General features: G+C 39.9%; 2 protein-coding genes across 4 annotated transcripts in view; both read left to right on the top strand.

Moving 5' to 3' along the window:
* The window catches only part of LOC143032040 (uncharacterized), a 114,942-nt gene that overhangs the window by 59,483 nt on the left and 37,722 nt on the right, over positions 1 to 17,737 (top strand). The window lies entirely within an intron of this gene.
* LOC143031124 (uncharacterized) lies at positions 4,890 to 11,094 on the top strand. Of its 3 annotated transcripts, none has more exons than XM_076194602.1 (2): positions 4,890 to 4,981; positions 8,053 to 11,094. In XM_076194602.1, exon 2 carries the CDS (start codon positions 8,319 to 8,321, stop codon positions 10,386 to 10,388), a length of 2,070 nt encoding a protein of 689 aa, XP_076050717.1. In that variant the 5' UTR covers positions 4,890 to 4,981; positions 8,053 to 8,318; the 3' UTR covers positions 10,389 to 11,094. The 3 variants fall into 3 exon arrangements, with proteins under 3 accessions (XP_076050717.1, XP_076050715.1, XP_076050716.1); XM_076194600.1 differs by lacking the exon at positions 4,890 to 4,981 and adding an exon at positions 5,302 to 5,336; XM_076194601.1 differs by lacking the exon at positions 4,890 to 4,981 and adding an exon at positions 5,346 to 5,633.

Genomic DNA, 17,737 nt, shown 5'->3' on the forward strand with positions numbered 1-17,737 from the left:
GAGGCAACGAGTTAATGACGACGATCAAGAACCATGTACTTCTAGTTCTACTGAAAATCCGGAGTTGGAAGAGAAGGTGGATGATGACAGTACCCAGAAAAACACAAGACGTCCTCAAGGGCCAAACAACATCAGCCTGCTGCCAGATAGTGGGCCTACCTGTCCTGATTTGAATAAACATCCTTCACACATGCAAGGTGGTCAGACAAGATCATTCAATAAAAGATGGCACCAACAATATTCTTGGCTTGAATATTCCGTGGTCAAAGATGCAGCTCACTGTTTTGCGTGTCGTCATTTTACAACTTCCCATCTTGGTCGAGCTGAACAATCATTCACCCACACTGGATTCAAGAATTGGAAGAAGGCAACCATGTCTCTGAAGGCTCATGATATTTCAGCTTGTCATAAATTTGCGATGCAAGCTTGGGGAGAATTCAAATTGCAGAAAGTTACAGGGGCAACAATTTATCAAGCCATTGATGCCGGGCATGCCAAGACAGTGGTGGATAATCGGCGGTACATTAAAGCAGTTATTGATGTATTTCTCTATACAGCATGTCAAAATGTTGCCCAGAGAGGGCACAGAGAAGGGGATGAATCCGACAATCGAGGAAACTTTTTGGAATTACTTAATGTGCTAGCCAAGTATGATCATACAGTTGCCAAAAAAGTTAACGGTCCGGAGAATGCAAAATATACTCACCACGATATACAGAATGAATTATTTGAGATAATGTCAGGTATGATCAGAAAGGAGATAAGTGATGAGGTGAAACAAGCAGTGCACTTTGCCATCATGGTGGACGAAACGAAGGATATAGCGAAGAAGGAGCAGATCTCTATTGCTGTGAGGTATCTCCATGATCAGGAACTTCATGAAGAATTCTTGGATTTCACACCAGCTGAAGGCCTTGATGCAGAATCGTTACTCCAGAAGATAAAAGAAACTTTAGCCAAATGTAAAATTGACCACAATACCTGTGTCGGCCAGTGCTATGATGGAGCGGCAGTTATGTCGGGTTGCACCAATGGGGTCCAAGAAAGATTCAGAACAGATGTTTCACAGACTGCACATCCACTGCTATGCTCATAGGCTAAACCTCGTTTTAGTTGACTGTGTAAACAATATAAGGTCAATCTCTGAGTTTTTTTGTCACAATCCAATCACTGTACATTTTTTTCTCCTCGTCGGTGATGTATCAGGAATTATTAAAATTCCAAAAGGAGCTGAACCCAGAACTCATATAGAACTCAAACGGTTATCGGACACCAGAAGGGCATGCCAACACTCAGCCTGCTAAGCTGCTAAGAGGACCTTGCCTGGCATCGTTGCAACCCTAAAACATCTAATGGAAGGGGGAAATGTGGACAGGGCCAGTGGAGCAAGGTCACTCACTGCCCTTCTGGATCACCATTTTGTGACGAATCTGGTGTTCATGGAGAGTTTGCTGCATTTGACGAAAACCTTGTCAGATCAACTCCAGTCCCCCGATCTCCAGCTTGCCTCAGCAGTTGATTTGGTTGAAGCAGTGATGTCTAGTCTCACAGAAATGAGAAACGAAGAGAGCTGGGGGCAACTACGAAATCATGCTGAAGAATTGTGCCAGACTGTAGGGATTCGCAGACAACTTGCACGTCAGAGGCAAAGGGCAGCCCCACGATACTTGGATGAGTTTGTCATAACATCCGGCATAGGACAAGATGATGATTCGAATGACTCCGATGTTACCAAGAGACGGATTTACTACGCCGTGATAGATAAGTTTCTCAGTGAGTTGAGAAGAAGGTTTCCGGCGATGCATGTCAGGTACTTATTGGAGTATCTGCCATCAACCCCAATCATCCAACCTTTTTGAACAAAGATCTATCCGTAGAGCTGCACCAACTAAGAAGGTTGGTTGCCAGAAAGCAGGAGCAGGGAATGGAAGTGGACACACCTATGCAACTTGCCATCATGCTCCAACTGTACAAAGATGCATTCATAGATTTGTATAAGCTAGTGCGTATTAATGTTACTCTTCCAGTTAACTCAGCATCATGTGAAAGAAGCTTTTCGTGCCTAAAGCAACTGAAAACCTACTTGTGTAACAGTAGCGGTGACAAACGTACCAGTAATCTTGGAGTATTAAACATCAATTCCCAAAGAGCAAAGATGTTAGACAGGGATATGATTATTGATGCATTTGCTGCCAACCATAGGAATAGGCGTATCATTTTAAAGTAGGTGGAACGATGTATTTCCTGAGATATATCATCGTGAGTTTCTCTTCTTTTTTTAACTTTATCTGTTTATGGTTGAAATCCATGAAATGTCAAAACATCAAGGATTTACTGGCTTTTTCATATGAAGGACACTGAATGAAGAAAACATGTATTTCTATCTGTTTTTAAAACTATTCTTAAGGAACAACTTGCAATTAAGTTTAGCAAGAGGATTACATTTTTGTTATCGAAATATGTAAATAGTTTCTAGGGAAGTGCTTATGTTTCAAAAGTGTTTGTCCAGCTATATATGAATTTAATTTTCATTCATATAAATGTTTTACAGACCGTAAAACCTTTTTGTTTTTGTTTTTATTTCAATTTTTGTTTATTCGACAATTGAAGAAATATAGCCTACTTCAAGTAATGTTTCATGAAGCAATTTACACAGACGTATATGCTACATGGGTTAAAAGGGCGATTAGATGCCAGGGCCCACAATACTATATAAGAAGCTTTTGAATTTCCACACTGGCCCTGAATTTCCTATGGCATGTACTGCATGATGAATTGGTCACGGTAAAAATATACACTTGATTTCCTTCCTTACCCAATTACACAATTTGATGATTGACAGACAATAATACCCCATTCATAGACATTTAATCCAGCTCAAGAAACCCTAGTCATAGCATGCAGAGCATGTAGAAGGGGTTTTGATTATAATCCTGCCCAAAGTACCGTGTCATTTTTTGCAACCTAAGTGGAATAGCAGCTCGGTGAAGTGATAATAATAGACTTCCAGCAGTGGGTTTGTAAACTCGATATACCTCGTTCGAACTTCTAGATGGGAAAATGTTACAAGTGGAGTTCCTCAGGGTTCCGTTCTTGGGCCACTTCTATTCATAGTATATATAAATGATATAGACCATGGACTAAGATCTACTGTTTCCAAATTTGCTGATGATACAAAAATGTGCGGAGTGGCAAATGATCACTTAAACCAATTAGATATTCAAGAAGATTTAGATCAATTGCAGCAATGGTCTGAAAAGTGGCTAATGAAATTAACACGAGTAAATGCAAGGTAATGCACATAGGTAAAAACAATAAGTACGATTACAAGTTATTTGGAAATTCGTTAACAAAAGTGGATAGTGAAAAAGATCTCGGCGTAATTATCAGTAACGACCTCAAATCATCCAAGCAGTGTATTTCAGCCTCTGAGAAAGCAAATAAGATTCTAGGACTGATTGCGCCATCTTTTGATTTCAAAAGTCCATCGCTCATTAACAAGCTATATAAATCGTTAGTTCGTCCACATTTGGAATATGCTGTTTCCGTATGGTCACCGAATCTCATTAAAGACATTGACAGACCAGAAAAAGTACAACGGCGAGCCACAAAACTGATTCCAAATATCAAAAATAAATCATACGAAAACCGACTAAAACATATGAATCTGTTTTCCCTAAAAAAGCGTAGACTCATAGGTGACTTGATACAGGTCTTTAAGATTCTAAAGGGAATTGACAACATCAAAAATGACCAAATTTTCACATTGAATGAGAATCAGACAAGAAACAATGGTTTCAAACTGTCCGGAAATAGATTCAATTTGGAAGTAGGTAGAAACAACTTTGCCAACCGTGTAGTTAATGAATGGAATAAACTTCCTGCACAGGTAGTGCAATGTAGTTCAGTTCAAAGCTTTAAGACTCATTTAGATAAACACCTAAGCAAGATGCTGTAATGATTATAATTTATTTTATATTATTTGTTTTTGCTTTGTTATCATTTGTCTGTTTGATTTTCATTTGTTATTAGTTATGTGTCAATTTATCATTATTTACTGTTTACCTGTTTGTTTATTATTCAACTATACCTATGCATTTATTTATGTATTTTGTTTGTTGCATACATTATTATAGTTTTTATCATTATTATTTCATTATTATTATGATTTTTTCCGCATCCGACCTTGATATGGACCAAAAGGTCTCCTGTCGGCATGCTCCGCCTTTGTAATCCTTTGTAAAGTGAGGTTAGAAAACCAACTTTTTTTTACCGGGATCAAAACAGCATGGTATGCCTCCCATGGTCAGATGTTCGTGAATGATCATCATCTGAGTTTATTTTCTGAGACCTCCCCACCTCGTCAACATGTTGACTCCCTCCTCAGCCCCCAACAAAAAATCCTAGCAGGGCTCCCGTCAGGGCGGTGCCCCTGGATCCTAGGCCGGCCCCTTTGACCCCATGGCGGACCTTGGACTACGCCTTTCGGATTGCCGCTAACGCGAAAATTATAGTACTATCAGCCACCCCAAAAATTTGCTCAGTCCCCCCCCCCCTTAGCCTCCCCAACTAAAAATTCCTGGCTCCGCCGCTGTGGAACGACAATCTCATTTGTCATTCCCCTTAACATTCTTGGATGCCAACCGTCAGGCCATGGTGTATTACTAATTTTGAGTTTCTCTATACACCTTTTATTTATTTATTTTTATTTACCGTAGTAAGTTTACCTTACCCTTCTTCTCTTGCATCATCGTTTCTTCTTCCTGTAAGATCTTGAAAAGAATTTCTGCATTCAAGCAGGCCTGGTAAGGGCTTTTTACCATCTCTCTGTGTTTTGTTTGTCACTGTTTCCCACCCAGGTTTCAAACATCACATGGTTTGCCGTCTGTGTTTTGGGCCTTCGAGTGAAGAACTCGATTCTCCTCTTTGAGGCCCTCTACAGCCCTCTCTAAAGCTTAAGTTCTACTATGTAGGCTATAATGTAAGTAGGCTACTTCCTTTTGTCTGTGAAGTAGGTTAATTTAGTTAGCATGCAATATGTTGTTCTATCAGCGTTAAAAATTTATATTGATTAATTAATAATTTCTTTTAGTTCTTAATTTATAATGTATGAATACATGCATCATATGTAACATACAGTGCATTTAAAAAAATAGCCCTCATTACATTATATTTGACAAATCAACACTGAAGTATAATTTGTATATTTTATACAACTTTTTATATTCAGACTCCCCAATAAACATATTCAAATTAAGTTAAAAGTAAATAATGTCGGCAATATAGTCAAACTTTGTTTACATTCTTCCTGGTGGACCGCCACATCGTCTTCCTCAGTACAAAAATCAAATTTAAGAAATTAACTTCCAAATGTCTCAGTTCACTGTGCACTGATTATGGACACTCGTCAATCGTGTACATGATTTTTATTGTATGGCAGAGGTTATTTCATTATCTGTTCATTACGCGATGTTGCCTAGCTTGATGTTAGTACCACATGACCACTGCCTATTTAGTAATTGGTGGGCAGAATGTAGTCTTGTCACAGCGCTTATTTATTGTTTACATTCGTGCATAATAGGTATGCAATGACCATATATTCAAAGCCACAAATTAGGTGATACATTCCTTAGGTAACTATATTCTCGGCAAATTCTTTTTAATGCAAAGTTTGTGGGTTACAGGAGTATTATCAATTATTTGGAACTGGAATACATCAAATACATACAGTAAAATATCTTCCAAAAGGAACTGTTGCCTCAAAAAATATTAATAATCAATTTATATCAAAAGGTTCCAGAAATAGTATCATTCTTCATAAACTAAAAGTAACCAAAAAGTAGGGCTATGTTGTCCTTGTGATTTATGAGTAAGATTACCATGGGGCATGGGCACAATTAAGTTTTCACAAAAAAATTAATTACAATTCAATTTAATTGACTGATTAACCAAAACTGACCTAGCGACTCTCACCATGCTCCTTGTTTTAGTTGATGGAATTGAAGGGATGGGTGAGTGTCATCTAACCTAGCTGTAGGTAAGGATAGGCATGTTTCAACTGACTAGATTATATTCTGATAGATAAACATCTTATGAATTTGATTATATTCTTCTGGTGCTGTTTCTGCCAACATTGCCTTGTTCACTTCTCAATCCTGTGTATGTAGGGGGGGGGGTTGGAAGTGTTTCCTGTCAAAGGGAAGCCAATAAAGGAATCGCACATTGATTTTTGACATTGTATGTTCCGTGATGCTCCGATTTTTTTCCATGTGGCTTCTTTTCCTTTGTAATGTTTATTGATCCACTCCTGTGCCTTATTATTTTCAAGTTAATTTTTACTTTACCAGTGACCTGAAGAATTAAATTATATGTTGACTTATGGGGCACAAATATTTAAGCAAAATATTTATTAACTCATTTGAAATGGCTGTTTACTCTGAATAACTATAACTCAACAAGCTACCCTGACAGTGTCTTGTTTTAGTATTTGATGGAAGTGGGGTCTCACTAATAGCTGACCAAACCGACTATAAGCCGACCAAACCCAAACAATGACGTTTTTTTCTCAAATGCACTATCTTGTATAAGAAATTAGCATATAGTCGCATTATTTGACCTATTTTCTTTAGAATGTGTGATTTTCATGTAATTTGATCAAAGAGAAGTTATGTTTTAGCCTCTGCAAAATTACCAACCACAGCTACGAATACTGTAACAAAATAGCATATGGTTGCATTATTTGAACTATTTTCTTTAAAATGTGTGATTTTCATGTAATTTGACCAAAGAAAAGTTACGCTTTTATCCTCTGCAAAATTACCGACCACATCTTCGAATACTGTCCAGCCCGCCATCTATGGTTACTGGTGGTATGGATCAATCTTCACTCTATTAAGTTTCTTACTATTGGGTTATTAGTGTAATAGACTGTATATAGTTGAATTATTTGAACTATTTTCTTTAAAATGTGTGATTTTCATGTAATTTGATCAAAGAGAAGTTACGGTAATTTTGCAGAGGATAAAAACATAATTTCTCTTTGATCATATTACATGAAAATCACACATTTTAAAGAAAATAGTTCAAATAATGCAACCAAATGCAAATCTTTTATATACAATCATGCATTTCAGCAAAAATCATCCTTGTTCAGGTTTGGTCGGCATGAGTCGGACGGTATTCGTAGGTATGGCCAGTAATATTGCAGAGGATAAAAACGTAACTTCTCTTTAATCAAATTACATGGAAATCACACATTCTAAAGAAAATAAGTCAAATAATGCAACCATATGCTAATTTTTTATATAAAATTGTGCATTTGAGCAAAAACCGTCATTGTTTGGGTTTGGTTGGCTTTGGTCGGTTTGGTCGGCGATTAGTGAGACCGTGGAAGGGGTGGGGGGGGGGCTGAATCTAAGTGTAGGTAGTGACATGTTAGGATACACTGACTAGAAGTAATTTACTTCTCCCACAAGGATGTCAAAAATCTACATTTTATTTATTTGTAGGCTTTCAGTGGTATTTCTGTGAAATGTTTTCCTGGCAACTGTGAGGTTAGGTTAGGTAAGGAATCTCCAAAAAATGGAAAACAAGTCATCAGCTGTAGAAATAAATATCAGATTCCCATGACTCTATCAAACAATGATTTACAACATCCTTGAGTGGTGTGTATGTGTGGCCCTCAACAAAAATTTGATAAAGATTTCCTATTACTGACTATGCTATTGTGTCCTACATCATACACCGATCTCTTTTTCTTGTGTCCGAGTCTATATCTTTGCAGTATTTATTTAGCCACTCATTTTCCCTTTTATTTCCTGATTCAGTTTTACTGTCACAGTCTCTTTTATTTATTTGTTCTCATTTTGTGCACAACGTCATAGTTTTTAGTATTTGTTCAACCTTCCATTTCTTTCATCTTTCATTAAGCTGCTTCCTTAATACGAGTTGTTTGTTCTCTTCTTCTACAGTATTTTGGTTAATGCCCCATTGTATACACTTGTGTTACTCTCAAAAAGTTAGATGTCAAACTTATTGTATATTTTCTTTCAGGTTGAAGGATAAATATAAATATTTCCTTGGAAGAGGTATCAGAAATTTGTGTATATTCCTCACATAATAAAGAGAATCCTGTGTGGCATCTGCAGCACTCAAATCTTGCAAGTCACCTGAAGTATCATGCGATGACCCGTACTTGAGAGATGCCTTTCAAAAGTGACCTGTGTGATGCAGCTTTCTCAGGAAAGAGTGCTCTCGAATGACAGGTGAGGACTCACACTGGAGAGAAGGCTTTAAAATTAGAATTGTCTCATACACACATGATGACCCACACTGGAGAGAAGCCTTTCAAGTGTGTCCTGTGTGATGCAGCTTTCTCAGAAAAGTGTGCTCTCAAATATCACGAGATGACCCACACTGGAGAAGAGCCGTTCAAGTGTGACCTGTGCAATGCAGGTTTTTCAGGAAAGAATACTCTGAAATATCACATGATGACCCACACTGGAGAGAAGCCTTTCAAGTGTGACCTGTGCATTGCAGCTTTCTCAAGAAAGAATGCTCTCAAATATCACATGAGGACTCACACTGGAGAGAAGCCTTTCAAGTGTGACCTGTGCCATGCAGCTTTTGCAGGAAAGACTGCTCACAAATATCACATGATGATGCACACTGGAGAGAAGCCTTTTCATTGTGAAATGTGTGATAAATCATTTTTACATAAGAATCATCTCAACCGACATTTAGTGACCCACACTGGAGAGAAGCCTTTCCAATGTGACTTGTGTGATTCATATTTCTCACATAAGACTTCTCTCAAACGACACATTTTGAGCCACACTGGAGAAAAGCCTTTCAATTGTGACTTGTGTGATGCAGCTTTCTCAGGAAGGAGTGCTCTCAGATATCACAAAATGGCCCACACTGGAGAGAAACCCTTCAAGTGTGACCTGTGTGATGCCGCTTTCTCAAGGAAGTGTGGTCTTAAATATCACGTGATGACCCACACTGGAGAGAAGCCTTTCAAGTGTGAACTGTGCCATGCAGCTTTCTCAAGAAAGTGTGATCTTAAATATCATGTGATGACCCACATAGGAGAGAAGACCCACATAGGAGAGAAGCCTTTCAAGTGTGACCTGTGCAATGCAGCTTTCTCAAGAAAGACTGGTCTCAAACAACACATGATGACCCACACTGGAGAGAAGCCCTTCAAGTGTGACCAGTGCAATGCAGCTTTCTCAAGAAAGTGTGGTCTCAAATATCATTTGATGACCCACACTGGAGAGAAGCCTTTCAAGTGTGACCTGTGCCAAGCATCTTACTCAGAAAAGAGTGCTCTCAAATATCATGTGATGACCCACACTGGAGAGAAGCCTTTCAAGTGTGACCTGTGTGATGCAGCTTTTTCACAAAAGAATACTCTCAAAAATCATGTGATGACCCACACTGGAGAGAAGCCTTTCAAGTGTGGCCTGTGTGATGCAGCTTTCTCAGGAAAGAGTGCTCTCAAATATCATGTGATGACCCACACTGGAGAGAAGCCTTTCAAATGTGGCATGTGTGATGCAGCGTTCTCAAGATTTCATGTTTTTAAATATCACATGATGACCCACACTGGAGAGAAGCCTTTCGAGTGTGACCAATGTGATGCAGCTTTCACACAAAAGTATGCTCTCAATTATCACATGACGACCCACAGTGGAGAGAAGCCTTTCAAGTGTGACCTGTGCCATAAAGCTTACTCACGAAAGCAATCTCTCAAAAAGCACGTGACGACCCACACTGGAGAGAAGCCTTTCAAGTGTAACCTGTGTGATGCAGCTTTCACACAAAAGAATGGTCTCAATTATCACATGATGACCCACACTGGAGAGAAGCCTTTCGAGTGTACCCTTTGCGATGCAGCTTTTTCAAGAAAGTGTAATCTCAAAGAACACATGAAAACCCACACTGGAGAAAAGCCTTTCAAGTGTGACCTGTGTGATGCTGCTTTCTCACAGAAGCAACCCCTGAAATGGCACGTGATGGCCCACACTGGAGAGAAGCCCTTGAAGTGTGACCTTTGTGATGCAGCTTTCTCAAGAAAGGGTAGACTTAAAGAACATGTGATGACCCACACTGGAAAGAAGCCTTTCAAATGTGATGTGTGCAATGCAGCCTTCTCAAGAAAGAATGCTCTCAAATGTCATGCGATGACTCACACTGGAGAGAAGCTTTTCAAGTGTGAACAGTGTGATGGAGCTTTCTTGACAAAAGCTAATCTCCAAGAACATGTGATGACCCACTCTGGAGAGAAGCCTTTCAAATGTGACCTCTGCGATGCAGCTTTCTCAAGAAAGAATCGTCTTAATCGACACATGGCGACCCACGATCGAGAAGCACTTAAAGTGTGACCTGTGTGATACACCTTTTTCCTGAGAAAAAGTAATCTAAGATGTGTTGTGGTGAGCCATAGGGGAAAGAAGCCTTTTCAGCCTTTTCATGAAGGACTTGTTTCAAATGTCACATAGTCATTCACACTTCCTCATGAAAGGTTGATCTCAAGTATTGCATTATGACCTATGCTGGTGAGAGGCCCCTCCAGTGTGACTTGAGGGATTTAACTTCTCTGTGTGATGGTATGTTCAGCTATTAAGTATTGATCCCCTGTTATAGACCTGTTTGACTGATTCATGACACACAAATACTGTCAGTTGTAAATTTTGGTTGACACTCGGTTGTGCAGTTGAGTGACCTTTGATTGGCCTATTGTGTGATTGCATTTTTGCTTGTTCTTAATTAAAGTCTTGAGTGTTCCATTAAGTGCACGAATGTTCATGTAATTATGGAAAGCCATCAAGAATGTTAGAGAGTGATGTGACTGGTGGCTATAGATACCTGCATATCATGACAGATACAGTTCTGTTTACTTTAGCATTGTGGAAGGTTGTCTGGAGTATACACCATTGTTGCATATGATTTGTGACTGTAGATATAACTATGTGAATATATTCAACAGTGTTTATTGAATCACTGGAAATACAACACCCACAGTTTAATGGAGTCTTCTCAGTTGTGATATCAGATGGCATATGATGGCTTTCTCATTGTTGTTGAAGAATAAATCCATGATGTTGGATGAGTGGTTTGTTTTTATCATCTAAGCCAAGAAGAATTTTTACTTTCTCGTAGTAGTTTTGATTGTATTTGTTCATGTTAAGTACCTCCTGAGAAAGAATTTCATGGTCAAATAGTTTCTGAAATATAAAGACACCACAACTTCTAGTGCATTTGTCCACACTGTGTGAAATGTAGTTGTCAATTGATTTTTCAGCATATAACACATCTTCGAGTCTTTGGGCAATGTGCATTGAAGCTTCTTCAATGGTGAGCTTTTTTGGGAAAGACTTTACTGTGGTTATTATTTTTATTTATATTTGTTATTATCATAATTATTATTATGCACCCAGGGCAGTGGACAGGGTGCAGGGATGACCCGTCATCTGGGAGGTGCTAAGATGGGAGGGAGGGTGGAGGGGTGTGGAGTGTTTTCGGGGATGAAATGGGTGGGAGTGTTTTTGTGCCTTGTCCTTTTTGGCTACCCCCCTGGTGAGGGGGAAGGAAGCCTTGGTATATGTATGTATGTATGTACTATTTTATACATGTACATGTATGTATGGAAAAGGCTGGGCTTAGGAACCATGATAAAAAAAGTAAAAAGCACTGGATTCAGAAACAGGTAATTTAATCCTGACATTTTGAACCCCCTCTGGGGATCATCCTCAGGGGTTACAATGGAGAGGCAGTTAATTCTCCTTTATACGTAAAAAAGCAATGCATGTGGTACACTTGGCAGTCCACTGTTATCATGGACAAAGAAGACTACGAGACAAAGTCCACCACTCTGCTCCAGGACAGAAATACCTGTGAGATTTTTGTCTTTAGATCTGTCACTGAAGCTGTAGAAAAAGGTTGAAGGGGAATTGAGAAAGCTAAAAGAAAAAACAATGATGGAAAAGGGGTGGAACAAGACGAGGCCAGGGGATTCCATCATTCCCTAGTTTTATGGGTTACCTAAGGTGCACAACGACAGAGTACCTTTGAAACCCATCATTGCCTTCAGTGGGTCCCCCTATACAACTTAGCATTGATGATCAAATAGCTCAGGCCAGTGGTGGTGAACTTGCTGCAGATGTTGAAGAACTCCAATGAGTTCCTGGAGGAAATTCAAGGCATCAGTGTGAAGGAGGATGAAGTGATGGTTTCGTTTGATGTAAAATATGTGTTTACGTTGTCACCACAAGACCTGGTGTAGTGATCCATCATGCCTGTGCTGAAGAGGATGTGGGGCTTCCTGGAAAATGAGAAACTATCACCAGAGGAACTGATGGAGTTGGTAAGTTGATGCCTGGATTCTACCTTTTTTAGGTTCAGAGACTTTGTTTACCATCAGAGTGTTGTGGATCAGGACAGAGAGAGTGTGTTCATTGGCTCACTAAAAGAAGAGAACAGGCTGAGAAAGGTATTTCAAGCCAATGGTCACCCAAATCAAGTGGTGAAGAGGTGGATGGCGCCACAAAGGGAAAGTGACTGAAGCGCGATACCACAGACAACAAGGGTGATGATCCTTTATGTGAAGGGAGCCTCTGAGGTTATGGCAAGACTGCTTCAGAGACATAGGGTCAATGTGGCACATAAACCAAGCAACCCCTTGCACATTGCTCTCATGAAGGTCAAAGATCAAGAGTGCAAGGAGGGCCAAGCAGGAACAGTCTATGAGGTTGAAGAGTATGGACTGCAACATGCACTACTTGAAACATCTTCCACTTCTATGTATCAAAATATTACCAGGTATACATATAACGTCATATGGCAAAGATATGTTGATGACATTTTGTGCATTTGGCTGTTGACTTCAGTGTAGACTCCTTTCTTGTTAAGTTAAATAATTTAGTTCCTTCAATCAAATTCACTACTGAGATCATGATAACAGGTTACCTTTTTTGGATATTCTGATACATAGAAGTGGAAGATGTATCAAGTGTGATGTATTCAGAAAAAGTACAAATGTCCTGCCTTATGTCCACTTTTACTCAGCTCATCTTGAAAAAACTAAAATTTCGGTCTTTTCTTCTATGTTTCTTAGGGCTTACAGAATTTGTAGCCCCGATTTCTTGGAGGATGAGCTGAGGAAAATTTGTGACATTGCATTGGACTTGAGATATCCAAAACATTTAATTGATAAGGCTCATAAAATGGCCGAGAGGTCCTACTTTGACATCACTCGGGAAAGGAATAACTTTTGTAACAAAAATCTTTTAGTCCTTCTTTTCCACGAGAACTTGAAAAGTCTTCCTAAAATTCTTAGTTTGACATCAATGTGGTATTTAAGAATACAACTTCTATTAAAAATTCCCCAGGTGATGGGGTAGGCTGTGTTTATAGCATTCCTTGTCACAAATGCAATAAATACTACATTGGTCAAACTGGAAAAGAGGTACCAGAATCAATCAACACAGGTATAGTGTGAGGTCGGGTCAATTGTCCAGTGGGATTTTTGTACACATTAGAGATCACAACCATCCCATTGATTGGAGTAATTCTAAGGAATATGTCTCATGTAGTTCTATGCTAGATAGAAACATTATTGAATCTAGTTTGGTTAAACATTCCTTTCATAATATTATGAATGTAAGTTTAGGTTTATATAAACTTGATCATTTTATTGTTAAGAAAATTGTTTATTATGTAGCAGCTCATGGTGTGTCCCCACCTTGATACACTCAGAAAAATGATCTTGTGTGACCTCACATATTCCTGTCTTGTCTACTTTTTTGTACATATGATCCCACCTTTTATCATTCTGTATTCCTTGAAAATGTCTGAACAGACAAAAATGTTCGGATCATAGTGTTTCATTTCCTAAGTGGTTTTCAGCGAATTCTTACATTCACGCATTTTAGTGATTTGTTTTATATATATACATGTATATATATAATATATATACAGGGAAAATTCCTAAAAGAAAAAAAGAAGGCATAAGAGGGGCTGGAAATCCTTGGACCAGCACCCTAAGGTTTGGGTCTTTTAATGTGTGTGGACGTGGTACAGATGAGAGTAAAAGGGAAGAGATAGGTAGTATGTTTGTGAGAAGAAAGATGGATGTGTTGGCCTTGAGTGAAACTAAGTTGAAAGGGAAGGGTGAGTGTAAGTGGGAGGTTATCAGGAGTGAAGAGAGGGCAAGGGAGGGAAGGGGTGGCTATTCTAGTAAGTGAAGAGATAGGTAAACGGGTAGTGGAGTGGAAGGAGGTTTCCTCAAGGATAATGTGGATGAAGGTGAAACTGGGAAAGGAGATATGGGTCTTTGTAAGTGCATATGGGCCTAGCAGTGAGAAGAGTGTAGAAGAAAGGGAGGCCTTTTGGATAGATCTAAATGAGTGCATAGAGGATTTGGGAAGAAATGTCAATGTGATAGTACTGGGAGACCTTAATGCTAGGGTGGGATATGGTCCAATCGATGGAGTGGTTGGGAAATGTGGAGTTCCAGGAAAGAATCATAGTGGAGAGTTGATGGTGGAAATGTGTCTAGAGAGTTGATAGCAAATACAGTGTTTCAGAAGAAAGTCAAGCATAAGTACACATGGGAGAGGGTGGTAGATAGAGCGCTAATGGATTATGTAGTGGTAAATAGGATTATGATAGGAGTTAAGGATGTACATGTGCTAAGGGGAGAGGGTGGGGGAATATCAGATCATTTTTTGGTGGAAGGTAAGTTGAAAGTGGAGGATAGATGGAGGAAGAGGAAAGGGACAAAAGGTAGGGAGGTTCTTTGAGTGAACTCTTTGAATGAAAAGGAGTACGGAAAGAAGCTCTGGGAGGGAGTAAAGGGTAGAGTAGAGCTGGGTGTGGAGGAGGAATGGGGATGGTTCAAGGAGGGAGTCATAAAGTGTGCAAAGATGGTGTGTGGAACAGGAAGGACAGGGGGAAATAGAAGGGAGGGTAGTGAATGGTGGGATGGGGAAACAAAGAAGGTTGTAGAAGAGAAGAAGCAAGTTTTCACAGATTGGTTACAAAATAGGACGAGGGAGTCGTATGAGAGGTACAAAGAAAAGAGAAGTAAAGCAAAAGGTAAAGGTTGCAAAGAGGAGAGCAAATATGAAATGGGGTAAGAGTTTGACAGAAAATTTTGAAAGTAATAAAAAAATGTTTTGGAAAGAAATTAAGAGAGGAAGAGGAGGCGAATCAAGTAGAGAAGAAAAGGTAAAAGGTGCATATGGAGAGATGATAATGGAAGAGAAGGCAGTAAGGGGAAGATGGGCAGAATATTTTAGGGAGTTGCTAAATGTGAAGGAGGATAGGGAAGGAAAGATTGCTGCAGTGGGAAGTTCGAAGAAAATGAGAGTGATGAATGAGGAGAATGGAGGAGAAATAAGGAAGGATGAGGTGAAGGCAATTGTTAAGATGATGAAAGCAGGTAAGGCACCTGGTCTGGATGGATGCCATGCAGAATGTATGAAAAAAGGAGGTACAGTGATGGTGGACTGGTTGGTGAGGTTATTTAATGTTTGTTGGAGAGAGGGTAGAGTACCGGAGGACTGGAGGAGTGCCTGTATAGTTCCTCTTTACAAGGGAAAAGGTGACAAGTGTGAATGTAGTAGTTTCAGAGGGATTAGCTTGTTGAGTGTAGTTGGGAAGGCTTATGGGAGGATCTTGATTGAGAGGATTAGGAGAGGAACAGGAGTAATTGGTGAGGAACAGTGTGGATTTAGGACAGGTAGAGGTTGTGTAGATCAGATCTTTGTGGTAAGACAGATATGTGAGAAAGCTATAAGAAAAGGGGAAGGATGTTTTTTGGGCTTTTATGGATCTGGAAAAGGCTTATGATAGGGTAGACATGAAGGCACTGTGGGAGGTTATGCAGATATACGGGATAGGAGGAAAGCTTCTGGGAGCTGTCAAGAGTTTTTATGGGAGTAGTAGAGCTTGTGTCAGGATTGGAAATGGAGAGAGTGAGTGGTTGGAGGTAAAGGTGGGACTTCGTCAAGGATGCGTTATGTCACCCTGGCTGTTCAACTTATACATGGATGGGGTGGTGCGAGAGGTAAATACAATGGTAGTGGGCAAGGGATTGGAGATGGTTAAAGAAAATGGAGAAAAGTGGGAGGTGAACCAGCTGTTGTTTGCGGACGACACTGTGCTTGTGGCAGGATTGGAGGAGGGATTGAGGAAGTTGGTAACAGAGTTTGGGAGAGTATGTGATAGAAGAAAGCTAAAGATAAATGTGGGTAAAAGTAAGGTGATGAGATGTACAAGGGGTGAAAGTGGCAGTAGACTGGAAGTGAACATTAAGGGAGAGCGACTGGAGGAAGTGGATAGTTTTAGATACTTGGGTGCAAATGTGGCAGGGAAAGGTGGAGTGAAAGTGGAGGTAGAATGTAGATTGAGAGAAGCGAGTAAATGCCTTGGTGGATTAAAGAGTGTAATGAGGAATAGACATTTGGGAATGGATGCTAAGAGGAGACTGTATGAAGGAGTGATTGTGCCAACAGCACTGTATGGGGCAGAAACATGGAACATAAGAGAGGAAGAGAGAAGGAGTTTGAATGTGTTTGAGATGAGGTGTCTGAGAAGTATGATGGGGGTTACTAGGCTAGATAGAGTGAGAAATGAGGAGAAGAACAGGGGTGGAAAAGGAGCTGGGAGATAGGGTTGATGAAAGAGTATTAGGATGGTTTGGACACATGGAAAGAATGAGTGAAGAAAGACTAGTAAAAGAGGTATGGAAGGCAGATGTGGAGGGAGTGAACATGAGGGGACGTCCTAGGATGAGATGGATGGATGGGGTGAAGGGGGCTTTGGGGAAGAGGGAAATGTCTGTTGAGGAAGGACGGGAGAGGACAGAAGACAGGGGTGAATGGAGAATGGTTGTGTATGGATGATGTTGTGATTACATGAGGTGGGATGGGGGGTGAGGTAGTATGTGTGAGCAAAATTTGATGTAGCCCGAAGGGATCTCTCCCCGTCCTCTCATTTTATGCAATGGGGGGACGGAGAGGGGGGTCGCCGATTTAATGAAGCGACCTTGCTGTGGATGTGCTGTGTCTTGCGACACTGCTTCTGATCCAGGGCAGTGGACAAGGTGCAGGGATGACCCGTCATTCGGGAGGTGCTAAGATAAGAGGGAGGGTGGAGGGGTGTGGAGAGTATTCGGGGATAGAATGGGTGGGAATGATTTTATGCCTTTTTCTTTTTGGCTACCCCCCTTGTAAGGGGGAAAAAGCCTTGGTATATGTATGTATATATATATATATCTATATATATATGTGTGTGTGTGTATTTACCTAATTGTATTATACGGGAAGGGGAGTTATGCTTGTGGTGTCCCGTCTTCATATCTCGTTTTGTCTAGGCTGCTTTTAAATTCGTGTATTGTTTTTGCACACACCACTTTCTCGTCTAACATGTTCCAAACATCTATCACCCTGTGGGGAAAGCTGTTCTTTTTCAGGTCTCTTCTATAACTTACTGTGGTAAATATAACAAAAGAAAAAATTAAATGGTGTATAGATAAACTCAAAGTTAATAAAACACCAGGGCCTGACGGTTGGCATCCAAGAATCTTAAAGGAAATGAAAAATGAGATTGTTGTTCCATTAGAAATTATTTTCAAGAAATCCATCATATCCGGAGATGTCCCAAGAGAATGGAAGCTAGCTAGCATTACTCCCATATTCAAAAAAGGTGACAAAAAGAAGCCAAATAA

Source organism: Oratosquilla oratoria, chromosome 12, assembly GCF_046742065.1.
Source record: "Oratosquilla oratoria isolate Oo_2021 chromosome 12, ASM4674206v1, whole genome shotgun sequence".
Taxonomy (NCBI): Eukaryota; Metazoa; Arthropoda; class Malacostraca; order Stomatopoda; family Squillidae; genus Oratosquilla; species Oratosquilla oratoria.